The 27,015-nt window shown below is 38.9% G+C and overlaps 1 protein-coding gene across 9 annotated transcripts in view; it reads right to left on the bottom strand.

Moving 5' to 3' along the window:
- The window catches only part of TNS3 (tensin 3), a 210,413-nt gene that overhangs the window by 23,438 nt on the left and 159,960 nt on the right, over positions 1–27,015 (bottom strand). For all 9 annotated transcript variants that reach the window (XM_052697646.1, XM_052697647.1, XM_052697648.1 and 6 more), the window contains 3 exons: positions 25,024–25,196; positions 24,562–24,679; positions 24,379–24,462 (listed from right to left, as the gene is read on the bottom strand). In XM_052697646.1, coding sequence (XP_052553606.1) covers positions 24,379–24,462; positions 24,562–24,679; positions 25,024–25,196 — 375 coding nt within the window. The remainder of the gene's footprint in view (positions 1–24,378; positions 24,463–24,561; positions 24,680–25,023; positions 25,197–27,015) is intronic.

The raw sequence follows: 27,015 nt of genomic DNA, 5'->3' as shown, positions 1-27,015 counted from the left end.
GTGTTAAGGTCATAAAGAAGTCTTACTAATAGTGCAAAAAGAAAAAAGTTTCTTCTCATTTCTGTGAACATCGCTGAAATATGTGTAAGGAAATCTTTTCAATACATTTCATGGCACAGTCTGGCTCTGTTCTTATTTGCATACATAGTATGCGAGGTACTTAAAAGAAATACCTGAGATAAGAAAACCTGCCAATCAGTCATCTGAATGAAAACAATTTGAATTCCTCACATAGCACACATACTGTACAGAGCAACCACTTAAATGGATGAGGAAAGCATTAAAAAACTACCAAAATATCTTCTAACGACACCCATTATTTTAACTAGATCCAAGCCAGCCGTTACAGTGAACTTCAAAGGAAATCCATCGGAAATGGGCATGTCGGGGAAGAACTAAGAAAATCTGTATCTGTAACAGTTCAGATATATTGTATATACTGTCTATAAACATTGGATATACTGTGTATGTGCTGTATATTTCATACTGGTGGAAACACAGTCTTAGGTCACATTCCTACTGAAATCAGTGGCCCTTCCATGTATTATATTGATGTTAAGCCATGAACAATTATTTCCATACAAGATACAGTATTACTGCTTTATTATAACTACTATCTGAGGGAAAAAAAAAAAAGTTTAGTTGAATGTGGGTTGGCCAAACTGATTTATATCTGATGACCACCTCAGCTTCTCTAGGAATACAACATTCTGTAGGCTACATGGACAGAACTGCATCTGTAAGAAAAAAACACATCTTAAGTGTAACAGACATCTCCTTTCTGCATATGAACCTCTAGACAGATGCCTCCCAATTATAATACAGGTTGAGATGACTCGGCTACAAAATAGGAGAGGCTAATGCTTCTCCTGCAGACTCGGGAACTACAGTCACAGGCTTAACTCCATTTGCTTACTTTTGTCCGTGTCTCTGTTCCTATTGCTTGGTATCCGACTACGTTGGGGAGTGAGTGGAATTCAGTACCAAAAAAATCTAGAGGGAGGAAGGGGAGAAGAGCTTCTTATGAAATAATATTTGGATCTTCTCCCATTGTTATGCAATCTTAGGTATGTGAACAAGAGCTAACTTAAAGCATTTATACATAGCAAAGCACTCCCACCACTAACAGCACTTGCTTGAAATAATTGAGTAAGACTCGAATCATCCTTGTCTCAGGCCATGGATTGTTGCTATTCTCTTTACAGCGTGGAGGCTGCAAAATGGAAGAACTAACACGGACTTTTTTTTTTTTCCGAAGCCAATTTTTTGTTTTTACACAAGCACAAGAGTGGAAAACCACAAGCAGCCTAGTATGTAATCTGCAAAACAAACAGAAACTCTGTACAACTATTTCCCAGCTAGAAATAAGGGTATCTGAAAGGCACTTCCCATGAAAGCAGCTTTGTTTATATTTCAATTAAAAACAAGCTTGTGAACATTTCAGCTATGCCCTCTTTATTGTCTGATCGAGTCCACAGTCACCAGTCAGCTGTTAACCCTTTACTATGCAATCTTACAATTTCTTTTCTGTACATATGGTATGAACTCCTCCCACACGTTTGCTGCAAATTACTGGTGCTTCTTGCTGCAGATCTTCTGAGTTTACAACAGACATGTACAACCTGCAGCTCAGCACAGCTCAAAATGAGGCCAGGCCGCCACCTCACCACCATCATGGGGACGGCCCAGCACCCTGACCTGACCCCAGCACACAGCCCTTACTCTGCAATGACAAAATAGCAGTGTGCTATTAACTCTACCTGGACTGAAAACAAGGCACAGAACACAGTGCAGTACAAATAATTTTATGGATTTTGATACATTGGCAGCCTTACTTTCTGCTTTGATACAGGAATTTGAGAACAGGTTTCAAGATTGCAAAAAAGTTTTCTACTTTCTCTGTATACCTGAGACTCCATTTTCAGTCAACATACTTACAAATTTACAAATTGAATGCATTGAGTTGCAAGCAGATATTCAAGCTAAAAATCTGACCATGTCTCTCTACTGGACTTTAATAAGCCCTATGTAACAGAGAAATATCCTTCATTTCACAATCGCATCTTATTCATGTCATCATTTTTTGGCACTACGTGCATTTATGAACAACAGTTTTCAAGGATGATGCACAGGAGATGTAAAATTTCACTAAAAATCTCTGACAAACAACACAATTTCTCTTTACCATGTGGAGCACAGTTAAGCCAAAAAAACCTGAACACCCATAGTCCACGCCATTAGTTCTCTTAGCAGACCGATGACATAACAGTACAGCTCCCTGCCTGAAGAAGGGACATAACAAAACCAAGCTCTTGTTCACATCTCTTCAAGCAGTTGGGTCAAACCTGACTTTATTAAATATACCTGCACTTCCTAAAGCTGAACATCGAAGTAATGAACCGGACCGTTTGCAATATATGTCAGTAAAAAGTGACACTCAGGAAGAACAGAACAGCATTGTGCCTGTGTGCATTTGAGAAGAAGATCCAGCTCACTATTCTATCACCTCACTTTGAAGAAAAGGAAAAAAAGCTACTAAAAGCTACAGAATTCTTCTAATTGTAAATAGAAGCTTTTGGAAGCACCTGGGAGACAGACATAAAATCAAGATGTTATAGATTAACTACTATTTGAATTCACTAGATGTCTCGTCTGAAAGTTAAAAAAAAACCACAAGAAAATTTAGAGAAAATTTAAAAAAAAAAAAAAAAGAGAAACCAAAGAAAAGAGGAAAAGAAGAAAGAAGGGGAAAAGCAGGGATAAGAGGAAAAAAGAAAACTTACAGATGTTGAAAAATTAAAAACAAAACAAAACAGAGTGGCTTAGCCCACGAAAACATTCCATATAGAAGATATGTAAAAGCATTCCATTCACTATTTCTTGTAAGCAGCTGAGCTGCACAACCACCCCAAGGCTTTTGAGACAGTGGTCCAACAGCAGCAGCAGCAAAATAAAATGAGCTGTCATTCCCATACACTTTGCATTTTAGCAGGCTCTCATTTAATCCAAAATTTGCATTCCCTTTTGAGAGAAAGCCAACCTGTTTGCATGAGTTTGAAATTTTCGGTCAAAACCCTCAGCTATTTCTTTTGGGAAAAGGAAGTTCAAAGTTACCATTCTGCTATCTGAAGTCTGAAAGGGATGATCCTTCTGAACCTCCTCATACCCAGACAAATCATCAACTGATACTCTACATTGCAACACAGACTAAGTTGATGGCTTGAACTTCCAGAGTCAAGCCAGCGAAAAAAGAGAATCTTTCTCTTGCAACACAATAATGCCAGGTTCCATACCAGTTTGAGGACCAAGGAGCACATTACTAATCTTGGCTGCACTGCTCTACCACGTCCACCAAACAGTCCTGACTTGGTGCTTTTTGACTTCCATCTGTTTGGGATGATGGAAGAGTGATGTGGGCAACATTTTTCTAGCAACTACACTATCAAGGCAGCTATGAAACAGTGGGTCACTTCTGCTGGTATGGATTTTTACAAGTGCAGCACGCGGGCTCTTGTAAATCACTGGCTAAAGTGCACAGCTAATTACACTATGTTGAAAAACAATGTTTTACAGCTGGGAATGTGCTATATGAAGTAGTATTACTGGACTTCTTACATCAGTTGTGATTTCCATGGAAACAAATAGGATGCACTACTTTCAGAGTGACCTACACATTTCATATGTGATGAGACATCTTCCCTCAGTATGACCCAGGCAAGCTAAAAGGATTCCCTGACTAATTCATCTGCAAAGGCAGAATTGAATATAGTGGAAGAACTGGTGTCTGATTTCTTCTCTACTCATTTCGTTTTTGAATGGTAGCACTCCATTAAGAGTAACAAGAACTGGCTTCCCAGGAGAGGTGCCCGTGTTCCATAAACACTATTTACCATTTGCTCAGGATTCACCTTGGATTTGTCCTACCAAACAAACATTCTCAGGTCTGTCTTCCATCTGAAATGCTTCTGAAAAATGCATGCCACATCCACCAGCATTCACAAAACACTCTGTGTCCCTCTGAAACTTGGCTCTAACTGCAATGTCACTACCAGTGCTGAAATGTTCATTCATCCATCCATCATCTAGTGAACTGCAAATTTCTATGACAAAAGTCTCTGCTGATCCAATTTTGTTTTATTCAGGAGACTAAAGGTCAAAAGATCACCACTTTCCTCTTGCAATATTATTAATTTTTATTCTTCGTTACTAAAGTTATCCTGTCATTCACTTGATTTTTATTTTTATTTTTTAGACAGAAGATTTAGACTGAAATTAGAGCAGAGGAGTTTAAACATACAAGGAAAGGTAGGGCAAGGATTCAAGAGAACTCTAGCCTATGGTATTAAGCATTAAAACAACTTGTGCAGATACACAGTGGATGGTCCATGGTTTGAAGTACATTCCGTCTTATCTATACACCGGATGAAGATCTAAAAACATTTTACCTGACGAAACCTCTCTCATTCATTTACAGCATAAAAAGTTGAAAAAGCTTCATCAAGGAAAATAACATTTAAAAAAAGGATGAAATGAAAGAAAGTTCTTATGTGTCAAAGAGAAAAAATCTGATTCTTCTCTTTGTTTCCTGCAGTTTCTCAATCTGCAGGAAGTTCTCTTAAAAATAAAAGGCATAAAGGCAAGGACATAAAAGAGAAACAATGAGTGAATGAAAAATACACCAGTAAGCAAAGTACAGAGTTAATTAACCTCAGTAGATACTTTGCTTATTTTTTCAGCAAGAAAAATGCTAAGGAAAACATTACAAGCAAAATAAAAAAAATCACAGTTCTACATGAAAAAAAAAGAAGAGTATGAAAGAAACTTTTAGCAGAACTAGATACTGATGTGCTAAATCCAGCGACAGCTAGCTGAACTGGATGAAGTGAGAAGGAGTACATAACTCTAATCATACAACCTGGGGTAGCAAAAGCCTATGATACTGTGTAAAGATGGAAATCCTGGAAATAGTCATTATACGAAGAAAGCATTTAGCTTCCCACAACAACTAAGATACTTAGGTTTTTCAAAGCTGTTCTACCTCTCATTCAGGGTTAAATTTCCATAAGCTGTTATTAGCAAATGTTACCATTATTTCTTAAATGTTTCAAACACTAAGAGCAAGTTTTGAACTACAGTGAAGTAATGGCAGGATACATGAGGGGAGAGCCCTAGGTGCTGCCTTGGCCTTAATAAAAACTATTAACAGCACTTCCTTTGGCATTCTTGCTGAGGCATTCTTCCTTTGGCATTCAGAAGCTAAGGAAACAGCCTGAACAAAAGGGCTGACAATTGGCTGAGCTGTCAGGTCCATATATTTGTAACTAAAAGCTTTATGCCCAGTTCATGAACAGTATCAGCATCAATGACTTGGATTATGAAATGCAATGGCCTGTCAACAAATTTGTTGATGGTGCTAAATTAGGAGTGTTTTGTCCAATTAATGGTTAAGAGGGTTCCTAATGAACCTGAGGACAATACGACAGATATCTTACTTAAGCTAATGTGAAAAAAAAAAGAAAAAAAAAAATAGAATCTGTAGGTGAGACAGAACAAGCCCTTGTGATAATACAGGCTTGGACCTAACTAGAAGTTAGCAGATCTGCTGAAAAGTTTGCTCTCATCACAGGCCAAGAATACTGAGCTATATTAGGAAAAACATGGCCACCAGACCAGAGAGTTATTACACCTCTGTATTTGGTACTGGTAAAGCTACTTACTGGCATATTAAACCTAGGCTTCTAGTTCAAAAACATCAGAAACTGGGAGAGATCAAGTGGTCTTAAGAACACATGTGGAGAGGAGGATGGAGATGATGTTGTTTAACCTGTAGCAGAAAAGCACTGAGGTGTGGAATGTAAAAGCAGTTTTCAACTAGAAGACATGTTCATTAGCAGCCAATAGAGCCAAATTCTTTTCAGTAGTTTAGATGATACAGAAAACAGATAAGAGACAAAAATAGAAAATTCGTATAGGAAATTTCCTCATTAGGAAATTCTCAACAGAAATTATTAAAAAGCTTTGTCACTAAGGGTAGCAAAACACTGGAAGAGGGCATGTAGCAACAAGATAAGGGGAAATGGCTTTAAAATGGAAGAGGGTAGACTTAGACCAGATATTAGTAAGAAATTCTTTTCTGTGAGGGTAGTGAGGCACTGGAACAGGTTGCCCAGTGAGGTTATGGATGCCCCTTCCCTGGAAGCATTCAAGGCCAGGCTAGATGGGACTGAGCAACCTGGCATAATGGGAGACATCCCTCCCTGTAGCAGGGGGCCAGATCCTAAGGGTCTGTTCCAACCCAAACCATTCTATGATTCTACACATACACTGCTGAAGTTTTCATACTTCTTCCTATCCCCCAATAATTGTGTTGCCATATCCCTTGGGGTGAATACACCTGTAGGGGAACTGCTATGTCATGGCTTGAACTGGTGACTGAGCACCTGGTGAATGGGTGTCTGGTCCAGGGATCACAGGCAAACTGTTTGCACCTGTACATCCCAGGTGACCAGAAGGGATGAACCCAGGGTGGAGCCTAGGCCAGGTTCCTCATGTAAGGGCCAGCCACTGAAAAGAATTTTCTGTACTGTGCTATTTCCTGAGAAGGTGTTCTGTATAGCTACAGATCTCCTTCAACAGCTGAGTGAGTTCAGCTTTTTTCCTGTATGTGACTATCATCCTACCTGAGAATACTTTACCTGCTACTCCCAAGAGCCTGTCAGAAGCAGCTTCGCTTCTTCGTGATCAGAACAGTACCAAACTTAAGACAACGGTGTTCTAACACAAGGTCAGAAGAAGACGGCACAGCGTAGAAGAATAAAGTAGGTTTTTCTTCTGTTTTATTGTTTCACCTTACATGGTTGAAACAGTGGCTGTGTTGTGGAAATGCTAAGCTGTAGCTTGAACCAGAGACTGAGCACCTGGTAGGAAGGCAGTGCCAACCCAGGAGAGCTCAGGTACATGCAGTGCACCTGAGTGCCTGTAAGAGGTGGAGCCAGGATCCATCCTTCCCAGGCCTCATTTAAAGGTTGAAAGCGGAGGCAAGGGTATCTTCTTTGGAGATCTTTGCCTATCTGAGGACCTTATAGGCTTTCTGAAGGTAAGTGGTTTCCTTTCTTTACCTTTCCCTTAGTTTTGTGCCTACTACTGTTGTGTCTGACTGGATCCTCTCTTGCTGTAGCCTTGCTGCTTTGCTGTCTTGTTGCGCTTTTCCTCGTGTTGTAAGCTATTTCTCTGTTGCCCTGTAATCAGCTGGCTTTTATGCACATCAATGAACCTTTCTTCACAGTTATCTTTATTATGAGTGAAATGCATATGCAATCATGTGGTCAGCTGCTGTTTCTTTCCTCTACTTCTCGGAAATCTATCTCTAACATCCGGTTTATAACTTCTCTAACAGTACAACAAAACCTTTTTTTCCTTTCCATCCTTGTAAAGGAACAGACAAAGTAATTATTGCTTGAAGATTCTGCTAACCTCTGTTTGAATAGGTTCCCTTTCTTTGCTAGTCACCAATTTGGTGATTTAGGTGGGTGGAACGGCAGGATAAGAGAACCCATGGCTCTAGCATCCACATACTACCTGCTGCACTAGCAAGACCAGCTTCATTTAATCTCACTGATAAGAATCTCACTGCAATGCATACGCTTTTCTCTTACAAAAAAGACAACCAAGACAATGATAACCACAGGGGAGCTGACCACCTGGGAAATAATGCAACAAATCTGGTGAGATAATAAATGATTTCAGTGGTGTTTAACAGTTAAAACCCACATTGCTAGTAACTAAGCTATGCTGCTGTACTGAAGGCTGTTAACTTTATGCTATTTATGATGTGCACTTGAAAACCGTTAATTATGTTATGGGGAACTTCCAGATGTATTATAAGACAAAAAAAATCAATTCTTGCCTTATGTATGAAGAAAACTTGTATCATCCATGTTGTCCTTGAGGAAACATCCTTGGCATAGTAACTCTCATCAAGTACTGGGCAAGTAAGGTTGTCTGTATACCACTTCCATGCATTCTGGCCTGATAGCAAGATGCATGACAGAAGTGTGTATGCAGTAGGATATGCCCATGTTCAAGTGACTCTGAGATCCTGCAGTGGCCCCAGGGACTCCTGCAAGTGACAAACCAATACAACTTCTGGAGCTATGCCAGTCATCAACACCTCTCCAGGTAACTCCAGGATCAGAGAATGAATTGCTGTTATCCTCTACCCTTGTATTCACAGAGATAAGCATTATCATAATGATGCTCTACCAGATTCCTGTTTCACAGTCCCTGCCCTGAAAATCTTGCTCTCTTGCATTTCTGAGAAAATAACTGTTCCCAGACAGATATTTACACTATTTGCAAACACTTTATATCACTGACTCAATCAGAAATACCAAAATAAAACTAAGCTGTATTTGTCAAAGAGTTTGCAATGCATCTTTAAAGCAGTGAGATGTGCATCATGGGTTCCTGAAGGAGTTTTTAGATTAATTTCACTCTTATTTCCCCAAATAGTGCTGAGGAAGAAAAAAAAAAAAAAAAAAAAAAGCCTTCTCTTGGGACTGAAGCACGTGACTTCTCATGTATTTTGAAAGATCTTGCAGATGGTCTGTTATTGACTTTAGGCATAACTTTGCTGTCTTGGGAATGCAGATCAGCTGCTGAGGTATCTCTTCAAGTCATCTGGCTCACATGCAGGCATAAAATGTGACAGTTACAATAACACTCTTTAGGAGAGAGCTACTAATGTAGTTGTCATTTCATTATGTGTAAGGAGGAGTACGACTACTCTGCCTTGAAGTTCAGCATATTATTCTGTGATGAACAAAACCAAACAATTAGGAAATAATCATTAATGTGACTATTACTCTTTACAGCAAAATAATTATCTGTCATCAAAGATAGCCAGTTCCATTTTTAGTAGCTTATCTCATCATGGAATTTCAGGTATTCCCATTGCTGAACATGACAGTTTGTCTCAAACCACTGCAGTTTTAGAAGGAAAACATAATCCCTAGGAGTAAGTACACTAACTGGTACCTTGAAAAAACAGTCCTCTTCATTTTTAAGCAGAATGTCCTAGAAGTCTAAGCACCCTTCAAGAAAACAGAGATGAAAAATGTTTGCTCTGTGCTCTGAAGTTAACTGGTTATTAAAGCTGCTTGTGATGTGGGAAATGCAGGCTTGAGTTGCCTCACTTGAACTGAAAAATGTAACTTGCACCTACTGACAGCTCTGATGAAAAAGACAGTTTGGAGGAGGAAGCAGAGTAAATATTAACTAAACAAAATAAGGACTCAGTTTCAGGTTCTAAAAGCAAGCACCAACATCAATCAGTGAAATTTTAAACTTCGTGGTATGATTCTATTTGCTCTTTCTAGGTGGAAAACAGGTTTAGAGAAATTCTGAATTATTGTTTCAACCTAGTCAACAGTCACCAGATGTCCAAGTATGCTGCTTGTGTTGTCTGAGAAATACTTACCTAACAATAGGAATAGAAGTAACAAAGCTGATGTTCAGACCCTATACTGAATGTCTCACTTTGGCCTTGCTCTCCAAAAATTCTGCCAAAATGTGAATATCTTCAGTTTGTTCACCTTTATGGAGTCACTTCCTAATTGGCTAAACAGAGCCATCTCCAGCCTCAATATGAAAAATAAGGGACTGCTTTTTAGCTTTTAAGTAGGATACCTAAATCTTTTTTTTTGTCTTAGAACAACAACAAGCTTGATTTTTTTATTTTTTTTTCTTCAAAGGATTCTTCTAATAGTTCGCAATTAAAACTGATCAGAACAAATTCTGTTCATTTAGTCTTCAGTGTTGCTCCTTATTGTGTAACAAGATTGAGAAGTAAAGCTATTATGTGTTTTCTTGTTCTGTCTGTTAAGTGCTTGGTAGTTTTTCTTATATAAGCATCAGCTAACGGCTGAATGGAAAACCTTTTCATTAAGGCTGTTAGAATCAGGCCTTTAAAGTACCTAGCACCCTGGATGTTATGACATGTTTATCGTATGGAAAACGAAGGAGGAAGAGCATGTGAAATTCCTCATTCAGGAAAGGCTTGTGCTTATGAAGTCTCTTCATTTTTACTTCTTTTGGAAGGAAATTTTAATTCACCATAGCCTTACTAGGAACTTCTCAGCGGATGAAAAGGAATCAGTCTAGATAAAGTTTTTATATGTAGTCAGCAATTACATATGTCCCAGGCAAACACCTTCTCTTCTACTTCAGAAAGGAAAGATATTAAGCTCTTTTCTAACAGAAAACCAGCTTCGCGAGGGTTGCGAGTCCTGCTTTATGCCGGATCATTCCATTAACAGTCACAGAAAAAAAGCTCATAATGGCAAAACTCTGTTTCCGTAATGCTTTGCGATTTTGTGAGCTACAAACGTTGCTACTTAATACACAAAGCCTATTTTCTTTTCCCTTTCTCTTCACTATTTGTTACCAGTATAAAACATGGAAGTCCCTCCTTGTCCTGCAATTACCAAGTGAGCTCAGGAAGCTCACGGAGCATACTGCACTGCAGACAGACCTCTCCGACTGAACCGCCAAAGGGGTTTGTCTTTTTTAACCCCTGCCTTCCCCCCACTTCACATACACAGAACAGGCTGTTTCACTCTGTACTGCGCAGTGACGAGAACTCGGCCAGGAAAATACAGAAGCCCCGGAAAGTGAGTTTTCTTATTGAGGAAAGCAAACAAGAAAGGAGGAGAGCAGGAAACCGAGAACATACCTATGGAGGCCATCATGATAGAAATTCTCTCGTGAAGCACGGCTGTGCAAAAACTTTATTCAGAACAGGAAAAAAAAGAGCTTCCTCTTGTCGAGCTGATTGCACTGCATTCTTTCAGCAGCTTAGAAGAGCACAGCAGCCGGGCGAGCTACTCCACCACAGGGAGGCTTCTGAAAAGCCATTCTTCACATTAAAATACCAATCGCTGTACCCAATGTGCTAAAACTTCATGACAAAGAGGATTCCAGTGTCTGCACTGAAAGAAAGCCAGACTCTCTCTGAACGAAGTCAGTCATTTGAAGACAGACAGAGTTCGCTCCATCCAGACAGAAAATAATATACGGACAGTTTGGGCTAGGCTGCTGCTCAGTGTTCCAGCCAGACTGCCCATTCAGTCTATTTGTGTTCTGGTAACTCCACCTCATTTGAATTAGACTTTTTTTAAACCTCTTTCCCCTCCCCCAGACTGCTCACAGTTTTCTTTAGCATACAGCACTGTTCCTGCAACACTTCCCAATTCATTTTTGTCAGCACACAATGCTCACTGCTCTTTTCTCCAGTGACTCTCTGCACACAAAGCTTGTGGGGTTTGTTTGTTTGTTCTTTTGTTATTAAGCAGAAACCCAATTCTCTGTACCACTTAATTTGACCTCTCAGATTTGTTTCTTTCAGAGAGATACACAACGTGAAGCTGTGAATCTAAACGATTTTTAATGTGGATTATATTTCAGCTGCTGTATAATGCCAAATTAGCTCAACGCTGATGAATTTAGTATCCAAGCTCTGAATAAAGTCTGACTCACTTCCCAATCCTTCTTAGACAAAATACCACATTTAACCCTACAGTACTGCATTGAACGTCACCCCCAACAGCGTTCAGAGCAGGTTTTATTTGCAAGTCAGGAAAATGAGTGGAAACACTGCAGTGCTATGATGGGCAGCACACTTCCTGTTCAGATTGTCTCAGGGCACCCGATTTTCTGAAAGGATGAGTACGGGAAATGACTTGATATGGACAAAAACAAACAGGACAATTTAAAGCTTTCCTGTAACTAATTACTCAATTGCTTTCAAATTTTGAAAAGCAAAGTACTTGCAACACACACACTGCACCATTTTGATAACTTTGAAATATACATATTGGTTTGATTACAGGGATGAATACTAGCAAATTAAATATAACTTTGCTTTCTGTCACAGACCAAAAGGTACACTTAAACTATTTGTTCTAAGAATATTCACTCCTACCAGCTATTTCTATTAAACAATTTCATAATGGTAACACCTAGGACACACAAATAGGGAGGAAGATTGTGACAGACACCAGACTAATAGTGGGAAAAAATGAGGGACAATCTGTCACACAGGCAGAAAGGAGTACTAATATAGCAACCCACAAGTGCCAATAATTACTTTGAGTAATTTATTACACAATTACACTTTGTTTTTCATGGCTCCTGGAAGAGATAAATGCAGATGAACGCACTCTTCAAACTCCTATAAACAATGACTATTAGCAAAAATTGCTTTCAATAGAAAGCATTCTCAGTGATGCATAAAGAGTACTATATTCACAAGCAACATTTGAATGTCCAATTTCCTTTCTGATTTGCAAGTCCTAGAAGCTTTTTATTGTTTGGCTATTTAGCATTTGCTGAAATGGAACAGAACATTGACAGTAACATAAGAATTGTTAGAGACAACATGTGAAGGCTCAGTTAGTGAAAAAACATTCATTTCCAAAGCTGTGTACCATTGTAATATATGCAAAAAAATAGACTTGCAATATATATACAAATATATATGTATATTTGCAATATAGATGCAATACATATGCATATATATGTAATATATGCAAAAAATATAATTGTGAATACATTTGAGGCAGTAAGGAATCAAAAAGGGCTGAGAGAAGAAAGAAGTTTAAATAATACAAGTTATTTTTCTTCCGTAGTCAGATGAGATATTTCAGGAATAAATTCTTAAAAGGCAGGAAAATATATTTCTCTTTTCTGAGAAGACCACGAATAAGTATCACCTTAACTCACGAGCATTTAATTACAGACTATAATAGAACAGTTCCCTTAAAAAGGATCAAGTCCAACTTCCTGACCACCACAGGGACAACCCAAAGTTAAAGCATACAATTAATCCATTGGACCAAATTAAACCAATTTGGACCAAAATCCAAATGCCTCTTCAACACTGACAGGGGCATCAACCACCTTGCCTCAAAGCCTGTTCCAGTATTTGACCACCCTCAAAATAAATAAGTGATTCCTAATATCTGGTCTGAACCTCTACAGCTTTGTGCCATTCCACAGGTCCTTGGTTCCCTTGGTTTTCCTTTTCAGAGAGGACAGAGAGACATCAAAGTCACCTCTTAGCCTCCTTTTCTCCAGACAACCCAAGTGTCCTCAGCCTCTTCTAACAGGACATGCCTTTCATCACTGTTACCAGCTTTACTGCCCTCTTCTGGATGCTTCAAAGGACTTACCTACTTTTTTGAATATTGTATACAGTATTCAAGGTCAGGAAGCACCAATGCTAAACACAAGAGGAGAATCATATACTTTGACTGGCTGGCTATGCTGTGTTTAATGCACACCAAGATGAAGTTTATCCCTTGGCTTCCGGGGCACTCTGCTGGCTCATGTTGAGCCTGCTGTCATCAGCACCACGAGGTCCCTTTCTCTTGAGATGCTTTCCAACCATGTTTCTGCATTTGACATTGCCTCATCCCACGTAAAGAACTTGGCATTTTACTTTGTTGAACTTCATGCCACTGATGATGATCTAATTTATCTAGATCTCCTTCTACAAGGCTTCTTGTCTCTCCGGTGAGTTAACAGTACCTCTCAGTTTAATGTCACCAGCAGGCTTGCTGATGCATTCCAGTCCTGCATCCAGATAATTGATAAAAATATTGAATGGGACTGAATCTAGAACTGAGCCCTGGGGAAAACCTCTAGTGACTGTCTGACAGCCAAATGTAGCCCCACTCATTAGAACTCCTTGAGCTTTACTGCTGAGCCAGGTGACCCAGAGTAGCATGAGCTTGTTTATCTCAGGGGTGGACAATTTCACAGAACTTAAGCTAGATGTAAAAGACTTAAATCCTGTTGGGCTTAAAGGTCATCTAGTCCAATTCCCCTGCAGTGAACAGGGATCTACAGCTAGACCAGATTGCTCAGATCCTGGTGCAGCCTGAACTTGGGTATCGTAGAATCATAGGATCATCAAGATTGGAAAAAACCTACACGATCATCAAGTCCAACCATCCACCAGTCACCAATAGTTCTCACTAATTCATGTCCCTCAACACAACGTTTAAACGTTCCTTGAACACCTCCAGGGTTGTTGACTCCACCTCCCTGAGCAGCCCATTCCAGCATCTGACCACTCTTTCAGAAAAGTAGTATTTCCTAACATCCAAAGAGGAAAGAAAGTGGGAAGAAGCACAACAAGCATAAAAGTAGGAGGACAACATCTTAAAAACAAAGCAACATGGACTGTAAACATCTAAGCAAGACTGAATATGTATTTAAATCCTTATACAACACTAGCAGCTCTGTAATTCTGAAATTGTAAAACACACTGGACTTGTAAATGCAGCAGGCCAGACCTTCACAGGTACCTAGACACTAGATCATTTAAAGATTTCAATCATTCTGAAAAGGTGTGCTCACAGCTGTAGTACTTTAGTAGCTGCCGCTCAGACTACATGGATTACTCTAGCATACCACTGTCACTGAGTGACACAACATAGGAGGTCTCACTCTGGAAAATTCAAAAAAGCTTCATGCATTGCAAGGAAATTCATTCATGCACAGCAAGGGAAGTAGTTGTTCCCAGGGATGTTTCTTAATTTAAGTTTTCCAACTAAGAAGACAAGTACGTCTCAAAAATTATGCTCCCATGTGTGCTGCTAACTATCAGAAACAGGTACATGTATGCAGTAACAACCCACATCAGCTTGCTGCCTGCTCATCTTGTATTTCTGTTAAACATATGATTACTTCCTGCCTATAGTTTACTTCATGCATCATCAGAACAAGCAAAGCCTATTTTTTTAAGGTTCTTCCTTTTTTTTTCTCCCTTACATATGTGTAAGATATTATACAAATATACTTTCAAGAACACACACATACATAGTTACTGGTCATAGTTGCTGACTATATGTATGTGGAGCGTGATTTTTTTCCCACTGAAAGGGAAAAAAAATAAACTAAGCTCTCTAAACCTACGTGTTTCAAAAGCCTTTATTTTGTCCAGTAGTCAGTGAGTTAGTCGCTGGTTATTAGAGAACAAAGAACAAAGAACACACAAAAGCAACAACTACTACAACAGCAGCCACTGAACTCACCAGTGTAACAGGCCCTATTTCAAATTAAAGGCATGAGGTGTACCTGCTTTGAGACTGAGTAGGAATTGCAGTCCTGCAGAGGCTTACATAAATGCATTTTTTTCCTGTGCACTAATCTGATTACATGAACATTTCTTTGACATTTACAACTTCAGATTTACTGCTTTTCTTACCATCTGAAAGTTAGAAGTGATGAGCTCTTAAAGATACAAGTGAAGGCAGAAAACAAACGCCTTTGTTCAGCGCCTTTGGAAATGCTGTAACCTTTTCAGCTCACAGGTGAAGAACTCAAGAATGGACAGTTTTCCTGGACAGCAAATACAAAGAAATGCCAGATAATGCTAGTGTTTTATTAAAAACAAAAACAAAAATGTTTTTGGGTCAGGCCTACAAGAAGGATGAAAGCTGAACAGTGCATGGTTAAACTTCCAGGCATTTTGTTGTTGAATGAAATTGAAAGCCCCAAGGCACAAGCCGGGATTTACCACATAACAGATGCCTAACAATAGTTTTGGAAAAATCATGTTCATTTGGTCAGTGCTGAGCACACTGTGGATGGGAGCTTTTATGCAAGTGTAGAAAGTCAGCTGGCAATTCCAGACCAAAGGAATATTTCTGAAAAAAGCTCTGCGCTTACAGAGCTTTACACACTTTATTACTTAGTCCTCTATTAGATCTCTATTCCATTCATTCAGAAGATCTCTGAATCAGGCCACAAATTTGAATTCAATTTTTCTTCCTTTAAGAAGCCTGCTCTACTGTTCCTATAAATTGTTCTAAATAGCAAATTGTGAGAATTAAGCCAGAGAGAGAAATCTGGCTCCAAAGTGTCAGTTTTCAAACTTGAACAGGAAAGCTTGGTTCAAGACCTGCTTTATAATCATGCTGAAGAGAGAGACATCTCTTGGACCCTTCACATGACATGAGTGCTCACACTGGCCATTTATTTGCATGGGAAAAGCTCCTGCTTTTCTAGATGTTACTTAGAAAAAGGCCAAGATTTAGATCCAGCAGGTGTAAAAATGCAGAATACAATCATATATGTAAATGCAGTGTTTTCAAGAGCATGACAGTGAAAAACCTCAGTGCCCACTGCAACAAAGCTATCACTGCATTCGAGTCACAGTATTTACTTTGCTCGTTGCCATTTTGTTGCCCACTGAATTTACAACCTTCAGCACTAGGCAGACTGGGCACTAAGGTGCCAGAACTGCGACATTCACAGCACTAGGACACTGATACCTGCTATTCTTTTTGCCTATCCATGGAGACCTTCTCTGAACTGCTATTTTTCTCAAATGTAGTTCAACCCGGAATTTCCAGAATACTCCAAGCTTGACCAAACAGTTCTCTGACACACAGGTATGTACAAGCCCTTGTGTGCCTACTTGGTAAGCTGCCTCTGGTGCTTAGCAATGATCCAAGAAACGCTGGTTATATGCTGTGCTCCTTGGAAGAGAACATTTTAGACTAGAATGAAATTTCTAAAACAAATATTGCACATAAAGGACATATTTTGAAAATATTCAACATTTCCTGTTCTGTTTCATAACATTTTCCTAAACTTTGCCTTCTTTTTCAAGCATTCCTCTAAGAAATTAACTGCCAAAATATTTGTGGCAGTTGGACGCAGGCAGGGTATGTTAATCACTAGGCTGCACTTCAGGCATAGAAATAAATAGGAAGAAAAATGAATAAGTCTTAGTACAGCAGGAACTTTTCACTGAAGTTATACTTTGCAGTTCCATGGACGATTTTGAACTCGAACTTGTTATCAGTTCAAGGGAAGTGAGTGCAGGAGAAGGTCCCTCTTAGTTACGCAGATCTGAGGTTTCACTAAAAAGCACAGTTCATGCATGCCCTAATGGTAGGTGGTTTTATTAACTCTGTGAGTGAATCATCTCCCATTTGGGGGTAAAGTCAGTTTACAGAAACGTTTAACTAGCGGGCACCCTTCAAAAACATAGAATGAAGGGTATTAATTGTACACTCTTATGAGCAGATATGAAAAAGAAGCAAAATAACAACACTGGGGAAAAAAAAAAAGCCACAACTGATGTATAATCTCAAACTATCTTTAAAGCATCCCCAGCATTTTTGCAGAATTCAAAATATTTTTGTCACTTTTGGATAATCTTTTGATGTAACTAAGTATGGAATAAATCCATCACCTCAGGCATCCCATCTTAGGAAACCAGAGCTACAACTATTCACTGCACTCTGCACAGACAGTTCCTGGAAAAACTTCTTAGTGCCATCATTTATTCAGCTTTATTTGTGCCACATTCAGAGTTTCTGCTTTTCTTGAGGGAGAGAAAAAGTTTACTCGGCTTATTGAAATTGCTTTTTTTAACATACCTTCACCACATTCCTCAGCATCAGCTACCCGACTTTACTCCTTCTTACCTTCCAGCAAGCTATTTCTCCTCCAACACACGTATGTAACTTGTGCATATTATCTGTATGCACTACCAAAAAGCAATGATGTGCATAAGGCGTAACTGTGAAGTCAGGCATATTTTTTTCTAGTAGGATAGGTGAAAGTCTAGTAAAGAGATGTGATGAATTTTTTCTTTGCATTGAATACCAAATTGCAACTCAATACACTCCATTTCAAAATTTACATGTAACTTAATTATGTCAATTAAAAGCAGAATTGCAAATAAACCAAAAAATGATGCCGTTTTTGGCAATCGCCAACCTAATCCTCAAATTCCTGAAACAAAACAGAAAGCAGAGCTGAATATTTTTCACTGTCAAGGACTGTGTTTAGGTGATGTATTAATGTGCATAAAATAATTTGCCATAACTAGAGATTACCATAATTTAAGTTGCATTTTGAATTCTGTAGTTGTTTGAAACATGGCACAGATAAGTTGATTTTTCTCCTTGAAGAGATGCACGTCTAAATGGCTTAAATGAACATTCAAATTCACCAAAAATGCTAAAGCCGTGAGCCATTTTTTAATCTCCAAGCTCTGTCACAAGTTTCCTTTTGATTCCATAAGGGGACTTGATTTTATTTCGCAAATCCTAAAATCATCTTTGCATTTTACACCAACTAAAGCCACCTTACTAAAGAGAAGTAAATGATGTCCCCAAAATTGACACCCTTACTTCTGAGGAACTCCTGGAACTGGCAAGGATTCAGTACCTCAGGCCATATGGAATCCACAGCTTTGTGATGATATGCACGACACCATCCATTTTTAAAGCACATTCATTTTCATGGTGTATGATGCAGTGATATTATATCAAACATAAGTTGATCATTTTCTATAAATGTCTGAGCACCTCTTTTTTTACCAGCCCTCACCAGGGCACCATCAGTAGCTGTGCAGGTATGCTGACGAAGAGAACTGCTTTCTTGTAATTTCTGCTGCTTTGTGCAAACCAAGGGATTTAGTTGTGCCTTTTAATGGCACCAAAGAAATTATTTCTTCAGTGATGTTACATTTATTATCAGTACCTCTAATAGAAATGGCAAGTTAGAATCCCAAGGTTGGAAAGGACTTACAAGATCATCTAGTCCAACTGTCCTATCACCATCACTACCCCCTAAGCTACTAAACCATATCTTGTAGCTCCTCATCCAGACACCTCTTGAACACCACTAGAGATGGTGACTCCACCACCTCCTTGGGCAGGCCATTACAGTGCCTGACCACTCTTTGAAAGAAAAATTTGGCAGTGCCTTTTGCATATAAAGTCTCTTCAGATTGTAACTGTTGAGAACTGTTGAGAACTGATTTCCTTACAAATTAAGCACAGTGCCATATTATCTGTCTCAACAGAAAAGTACTCATCTGTCCATTTTTCACTGAACACTTTTCCTTCGCCCATGATTTTTTTGTTGCTTTTTGAGTCCTGTTTTCTTTTGAGACATTAGGTGGGTTAGAAAATCAGTAATCACTGAGTTTCACTCAACAAGTGGCAGAAGCACCTATAATGTAATACACGTGGGTTTCATTGGGACTGAGTGCGTGCAGCAGGTGCGAGAGGTGGAGTCAGAAGTGCACTGTGCCCTCCCCTTGCTCTGGTTTCATCTGAGACAGTGCCAATTGCACACCAATGGTTTGGTGCTGAGTGATGGGAGTGTGCCTGCGGCCAGGCTAGGCTGCTTGGCAGAGAAGAGCTGCTGCCATGATGACACTGCAGCAGGGAGTGAGGCCACATGATGAGCAGTTCCAGACCACATGCTACCTGGACAGGCCCACATTATAGTATTCCTTGTGGTTTTTCTGAAAGATCTGATTGAATTCATGTCAGTAGCATCCAAACAGGATAATTGAGTCCTATCTTACTTGGACCTTTAAGCTAGTAAAGGACAAGTAAATGATTAGAAAATTATTATGATTAGTAAATTAGTAAACGATAAGATTTTACAGTATCTAAGAAACACTACCATTTCATTATAAAAATATTGTGGAGATGAGATAAGCAGTGTAGTTAACCATGAGGTAAACATGTCAATGTCATTTGCAGGACAATGAAAAACATTGCAGACCTTGTCTCTGTGCCTTGCAGTATGCATCATTAGCTTCTTATCTGTATTTTTAATTTTTATTGCTTGTAAATAACATTAATATTAAAAAACCGGAAAAAATAAAGGAAAAGAAGGAAAACAAACAGAAGCAAAAACCAAAATTCTCCTCTGTGTGCAGGAGGACAGATGTTGCACCAAGGCATTCACTGAAGCAGATGCACTGATGTTCCAACCAAAGAAACACACGTATGAAAAAGTTCCATGCCTGTCTCAGTGTGGACTTCATTTTGTTTTGACTGTATACCTAATCTAAACAGTGGAACAGAAGAAAGGAAGATAGAATAAATAAATATTACTTCAAAACTTTTTTATATTGTGGAGAAAGTTTTTGCACATCACAACCTGTGATTTTTCCCTCGTTCTTGTTCCTTCCTATGCCATTAGCCCTGGTAACACTCAGCAGAAGTTTTCAATTCAGAACTCTTAACTTTTCTGTCAAATAATTAAAGAGCATGTTTCATTTCCCTTGCAACTTACTGACTGGAAGAAATGATAATCATGGAATAACAGTATAAAATTACACTCAACCTAAGACTCCTACAGTAATAGGGATAGCTTAATTAGCTTGCTGTTTTACCTTCCATAAGGTTCATGAGTAAACATCACACTGGGTGGTGTAACAGAATAAGCTTACGTTAGTCAGCAGGGCGGAATTTAGAGTATCAGTGTGTCTACTAGACAAAAATGTGACCTGTGTTAGGAAAACAGTGGATACACATCAGTGCCTGGTCTTGAAAAACTCTGTGACAGAATGAGGAGAAAATAAGACCATCTGACAACTTTTAGCAAAGATGCAGTTCATGTGAGTAGTATCAGCTTCACGTATGGTATCTGAGCTAAGCTCCACGACAGGTATGAAAAGGCAGAGCCTTACACAAACTTGAAGGCTTTGAGATTCCTCATACAAGCAACAGTGCTGTCATTGCACCATATGTACTGCTTCAACAATACCAATATATTTAGGCTTTTCAGATAATATGGAAAAACATGATGTCATATCTGCTCTTTATGAGTATATGGGTAAAGAATTACAGATAATCTTCCTTTGTTCTACGGATTTATGAATTCTGCTGTAAGGTGGTGCCTCGTGTGAGTGCAAAAATTTCTGCAAAAGAATTTTCTGCAAAGCTCTGTTTAAGCTTCGGCCAAGACTAAGAAAGAGGCAGCCTCTCATATTCAGTCTGAGGGGTGGAAGGCAGAAAGACTCTGAAAATGGGAGAGATGGTTAGCCAGAGTTCAGTACTCTGTCAAGCAGCTTGCTATGGTTTTGTTTGTTGCTTCTATATACAAAGGAACTTCAATTAGCTGTATCCTGCCTGAGACAAGAGAGCCTTTATAAGCTTTAAAATGTGCTTTTGTTCCTTCACTGATGTGTAGGATTCTTCCATGAGATATACAAGGGCTGCTGTGTTACCCTAAGAGCTGTATCTGGGCATTATAAAGCAAGCCAATTTGTAGACTGTTCGAGTTTGTCTCAAGACAAAGTATCTTTCAGAAGATATCTCAGAATAAACACAAGTGCTGTATTACTTGCATGCTATGTAAAGAAAGGAAATACAAAATTGAACTACAGCAAGCAACCCACTGTAACAGCAGCACTTATAAGAAATAACTGCATTCCTGAACACAGACTGAAAAAGACTAAACTCGCTGATTTCTGAAAGAGAACACAGCTTTGAAAAGGAATTCTGCTACCTCCAGCTGACGCAGATGATGATGTCTTAAAGAAGACATGTTTGATATGCATAAGGACTGGATGTCATTTGAGTTCCTGAATATAGTATATAAACACATGTATTATTCTTTTCAATTGTATTGATATAGGTTGGTTTGCTTAGCAATAGGGATTAGTTCATTAGTTTAAGAACCAATATGTTAGTTCAGCAAGAGGAATCCATACATGATAGTTCTAAAAATTTCCATTTCAGCTTCAGTCAGTGAACAGTCTTGGTTTTCCTTAATAATTTTGCACTGGGGACATAACAGAATACTTTTATCTTCTGCCTCAATGATTTTGCCTCACAAGAAATATTTGAGTCACAACAGAATACTTTTATCTTTTATCTCAAAAGAGGATATTTTCCTCGGGTTCCACATACATTGTTTTTAAAAAGTGGTTTACTGTAGCCTAATAAACAATTGAAATCTTCCAAACTGGGAAAAGTGGATGGAAGTGGGTCAATGGCTTCAGTGATGAAGCTGATGGTGAAAAAAGGGGAAGAAGTAGGTGGGCACTCGACCACCCTAAATACCACTGAACATGAGTGCTGTTTCCTGTGAATTGCAGGAAAATGGTCCTGGTCTGTTTTGTTACAGTTAAATCAAAACTTGTCTGTAAAGGAGCGGGTTTGAGGGTTTATCCAGCCACATGTTTGACCGTAAAATTTCTGCATTCAATTCTGATTTAAGAGCCTATCTTGGTTTTAGTTGCGATTGAATTGTTTTCTTCTGAGTGTCTAGTATGATGCCATGTGTTGGTTCAAAGAGAAAATAAATGTTTTTAACACACCAATGTCTATAGCTGCCTGCTAAGCCAAGGCCATTCTCAGCAAAGAGCCCAAGGAGCTAGCAAGGAGCAAAATTAGGACAGCTGACTTAAAATGGCCAATATGATATTCCATTATCTGTGGCATGATGCAGAAGGAGTTTTGAAGGTGGCAAGAGTTCAAGAATTCATTCCCCTCTGCTGTTGGGGGCCTATAGCAGTCATTTGACAAAAGTTGTTTACACAAGGACTACGAGTTTGTCTGTTAAGTGTAATTTTGCATTTTTTTTTTTTATTTTTTTATATTTTGTGATAGTAATATGAGGGCCAAAATTCTTAGTATTACTTTGCATTTCAGGAGTTGTGAAGTTAGAAAATAATTTGGTCCTAGAATTAATGCAAGGATTTGGGAAATTAAAAATCTCACTAGCATTTCTACTGATACCAAAGTCAAGTAACGATCCCATCCAATGAGGAATTTTAACTCCAAAAAGCTTCAGTGCATTAATACATCAGCACAGAGGCTGGACAAAATCCACCCTACACATCGTGGATTGGATGTTAAGAGATAAATGGATCATACAAGAAAGTCCTACGGTATTCTGAATGGAAAGAAAAACCTCAGGACTTGAATAATATCGATCCTTATTAAAAGGAAACTTAGATAAACAAAGCGACAGCAGCTGATAAGTGGAATTGTAAGATAAAATATAATTGTACCAGTTTAGGACAGGAATGGGTTAGAAACCTGACTGGTATATGGCAGGCAATGGCTGTGGGTTGCAGCTGTAGGAAGCTTGATTATATGGGAGGAAATCTTGGAGGGCAATCAAGTGTATATCTTTCACTCTCCCATTACCTGGATTCATCTGGATACACAGTATGTAAATTCACCAAACCACCAGGTTAATACTGGAGCTTTAACTCTTTGCCCACTTTGGAACAAAAGCCCACTGTCCATGACATTTTGGTGGAAAAGAGGATTCAAAAAAATGGCAAGGACTGTCCACTAAAGAATGAGGATTTCAAGCTTTCTTTGCACCAGGAATTCAGGCTTCTCAGAATAGAACACTAGTGTCCAATCTCACTTGGCAAACTGAAAGCCTTGCAAATGCCACTGAGCAAGGTCTTCTGACAATTAACAAACAGGTCCAGGATAACAGTGAAAGGCAAGCTAAATTAGCCTTGGATTTCTTGCTGCTTAAAGAAAAATGATTGTGTGTTATCTTAAATTAGATAAAGAACATTGTTGTGTGCATATTCCCAGTGTAACAGAGAAACTCAATGAACAAGTACTCTGGATCACTAAGACAGCAGGAGGAAAATGATAATAGAGGGAAACTGCTGAGAACTCATGGATAAATAACATTTTACAAAACCTTGGGGGTTGGTCCCTGACAGGATAGCTTGCAAGCCTTGCCAAGTGACTGTTGTGACTGTTTTCCTGATGATGATAATAGTTGCAATTATGACTATTGGGTGTGTAAAAACTTCCCTAATGCAGACAATATACACCCAGGTTCAATTCCAGTGAATCATGATTAATAAGAAATTATATTATAGCTACAGGTTTACAAGAACAATTAAATAACAAAAATGGAAAAAAGTGGGAATTCAAGGAAAAACAAGGAGAAGGTGTCCTTGCAAAATAAAATTCAGGAAGAACAAAGGATGGATAGGGGCTCCCTGCAAAACAAGATAAAGGAGCTGCAGAGAAACTTTTCAGTCTCAAGGATCTGGTTAGATAATCTTATATTGAAGGTATATGCAGGAGATGCTAGCTTAGCACCTGAATCTTGTTTTCTGGGCAGAACAAAGAGAGATAGACTTTACAGGATAAAAACACAGTTGTGCAAAACAACAAACTCTGAATCCAGATTACAATGTATGAACAGATGAAACGAAGAAGGGATGAGCTAATAGGTGAATCAAGAAGAATGTGAATTCTGAGTACCCCTGCAAATGTGGAATGGCAGAAAGGCTCATTAGCATTGGGGTGCAGGAATAAAAGAGGGGCTTTTATGTCCCCCTGTACTTTGAGAGACCCCACAGGGGTATGCTCCAGTAGACTCTCCCTTTATTTGAATAATGAAAGCTGAAGACTTTCCTCTGTTTCTTTCTGGGAGAAAGATGATTGAACAAGCCTATTGGAGCAGAAATTTTCCTAACATAAAGGAATAATCAGTATCATGTTAGTTGCCTTCATACACAGTTCTGTTTAAAATTATTACGTAGTATGAGACCCTTACCAGGACTGGTTTTGTACAGCCCAGGGGGGCTGATGACCTTCTGGCTGGAGGAAATCTGCTGATGGTACAGTGGAGGTGTTCTCACTAAGACAGAAGGAAAAATATAATTTCTTTTCAGTAATAGGTAAAATGTTAATTGTATTATTAAAATAAAGAAAGAAATAGAAGAAAGCACTTCCTTACCATATGGTGTCTCTGGTGGCAGTGGAAAAGCTGGTGTGGATGGGGCATCTTCATTTCCATTTCTGGCTAGGGAGAGGATTCCTCCGTATATTTCATCTTGATAACATGCCACAGACATCTATAAAGGGCAGAAAAAAATGCAAAAAAAAACCAGTGTTAAATTTTTAGCTTAGTCCTATAACATAATGGGACATTTTTCATCAGACTACAGAAGGTTTCATATAATCTCATCTATTGCTCCAGCAAAGAACTCTTGAAATGTTCAAACCACGCAAACAAATAACAGAAGACAAGAGATGGTCAACTTAAACACTGAACTGCATTTCATGATAACTCTTCTTACTGCCACAGTGCAACTGGCAAATTGCTTCACAGTGATTTTAGACACCAAACATGAACAGAGGACTCCCTGCTGGCCATTCATTTCAATGAACATTTCTTGCAGAATTCGACATTGTTTACCTCTTTGGTCTCCCCCACGGGGATCAGTAATCCTGGATTTACAGCCTGGTCAGGAACAGGAGACTTCATCCATCCACCCCCGCTATAAAGTGACTGCCCAGGGAAATCATTGTCATACTGTCCAACACTTAACTTTCTGTTTCTTCCCACCACTGCTTCATTATCTTTTGATCCTGTTGTTGAAAAACAAATACGTAAACCGATTAATAATGTGTTTTTTCAGTTGTAATTGTTAACATAAATGCCTCTCATTATGCCTTCAGCAATTCTGTTCCAAACACTCATGAAATAACTGGTTGCATAGCTGCTTTAGAAAGCCACGTAGGTGTGAAAAACAAAAACAAAACAAAAAGCCATTGACATTTAGTTTTGCTCTCAGAAGTCGGAATGTATCTACAGTACACTCAGTTCCAGTGGAGTGGAGCTGCATGCTTTGCTGACGCTCATTTTTGAAAGTTACTCCTAATGACAATGGCAGAGCCTGTCAGTGGAGGTTGCCCTGGGCAGTCAAACAGAAAACCTTTATTTCCAACCTCTAACACACAATAGGTTTCAGCAGTAAGAATACTGTTTTCCCGGATTGCATTTTCCCAGAATGATCAGCTTTTTAGCTAACACAGACCCTGGCCCTTACAAGCCCAGCTCACTATACACTTTTTATGACATAGAAAACAACCACGAGTAAGGAAATTACATATTAGGTTTTATAATTTCATGTAATTACACACATAAGCTGCAGCCTTTTGGAGTCTGAAGAATGGAGTACAAAAGAGAGTGAGCAGCAGAACAATCCAAGTTATTCAGGGGGCATAAAGCAGTATTCATGTTGAAAGTCAATTCAGAATTAAGAAATGTCACCAGCTACAGCGTTATCATTAGCAACATTTTTTACTTAGTCATCCATGCCTACAAACAGACGCTTTGAGAAAATTTCCACAGAAATGTCACACTTCGTTTTCTCTGAAGAACAAGTCAACAGTAACTGTTCCCCTTCATTTCTAGTCCCTACCAAGCTGCAGCAAGATGAATTCTATCTGTTTAAGTTACACTAGGCTGAGAATTCTATGTTTTAAAAAAATCTACCTGAAAATCCCACAAAAATATAGTTTTTAGACATTCTGCTCCATATTGTAATTCAATCATAACATGTCTCCGTACAAAATTCATTCACTTGGTTATCAAATAGCATTTTGCTGCATTAACACAGTATACACAAAGTAGTCAAAGATTTGAGCTGTAAAATCAAAACATTTGCATATGTTATATGCATAATTTGCACATGCTGGTCAAAAAACATTAGCTGTAGTTACATACCTTGAATGACCTCACATTTTAGAACTGCTAGCACAGGTTTAAAAGAGTTCCATATTCTATATTGCTTAAGAATGACTAAACATAACCTCATACAGTCAGGTAAACTGTAAGGCCTCCAGAATGTACCAAACTACCTTAACTGATCTTACTGCACAAATAGAAGAAATTCTTGCCTATAACGAACAAAAGGATCCAGAACTTATCTAGCAGTCCAGATTACTGTATGGATATAACATATACTCCATATTTCAAAGGTCCCATTGGCTATGACTATCTAAATTCTTATTCACTGAATAGTCTACCACTCAAATCTGTATCTCTCCAATTTGGAGATGACATCAGTTGTTCTTCCTTGGTTCATCAATGCCATCACTCCATCATAGAAGGCCATCACTGATGAGGCACGATCTGCCATGTTGGCTATCTCAGATCACCTCCTCATCTTGCATGAGCCTAAGCATCTCTTCCAGAGGATTTGTTCCATGATCTTTCCAGGCACAGAGGTGAGGCTCACCAGTCTGTAGTTTCCCAGGTCTTCTTTTCTCTCTTTCTCAAAAATGGGACTGATGTTTTCCTTCCTCCAGCTGCTGGGGACTTCACCTGACAGCTGCAACTTTTCAAAAACAATGGAGAGCAGCTTGGCAAGCACATCAGCCAACTCCTTTGGAAACCTGAGAG

The sequence above is a fragment of the Tympanuchus pallidicinctus genome, unplaced genomic scaffold (assembly GCF_026119805.1).
Source record: "Tympanuchus pallidicinctus isolate F22 unplaced genomic scaffold, pur_lepc_1.0 scaffold31, whole genome shotgun sequence".
In the NCBI taxonomy this organism is placed as follows: Eukaryota; Metazoa; Chordata; class Aves; order Galliformes; family Phasianidae; genus Tympanuchus; species Tympanuchus pallidicinctus.
The sequence above is the reverse complement of the archived record's forward strand: the minus strand, read 5'-3'. Positions and strand labels throughout refer to the sequence as shown.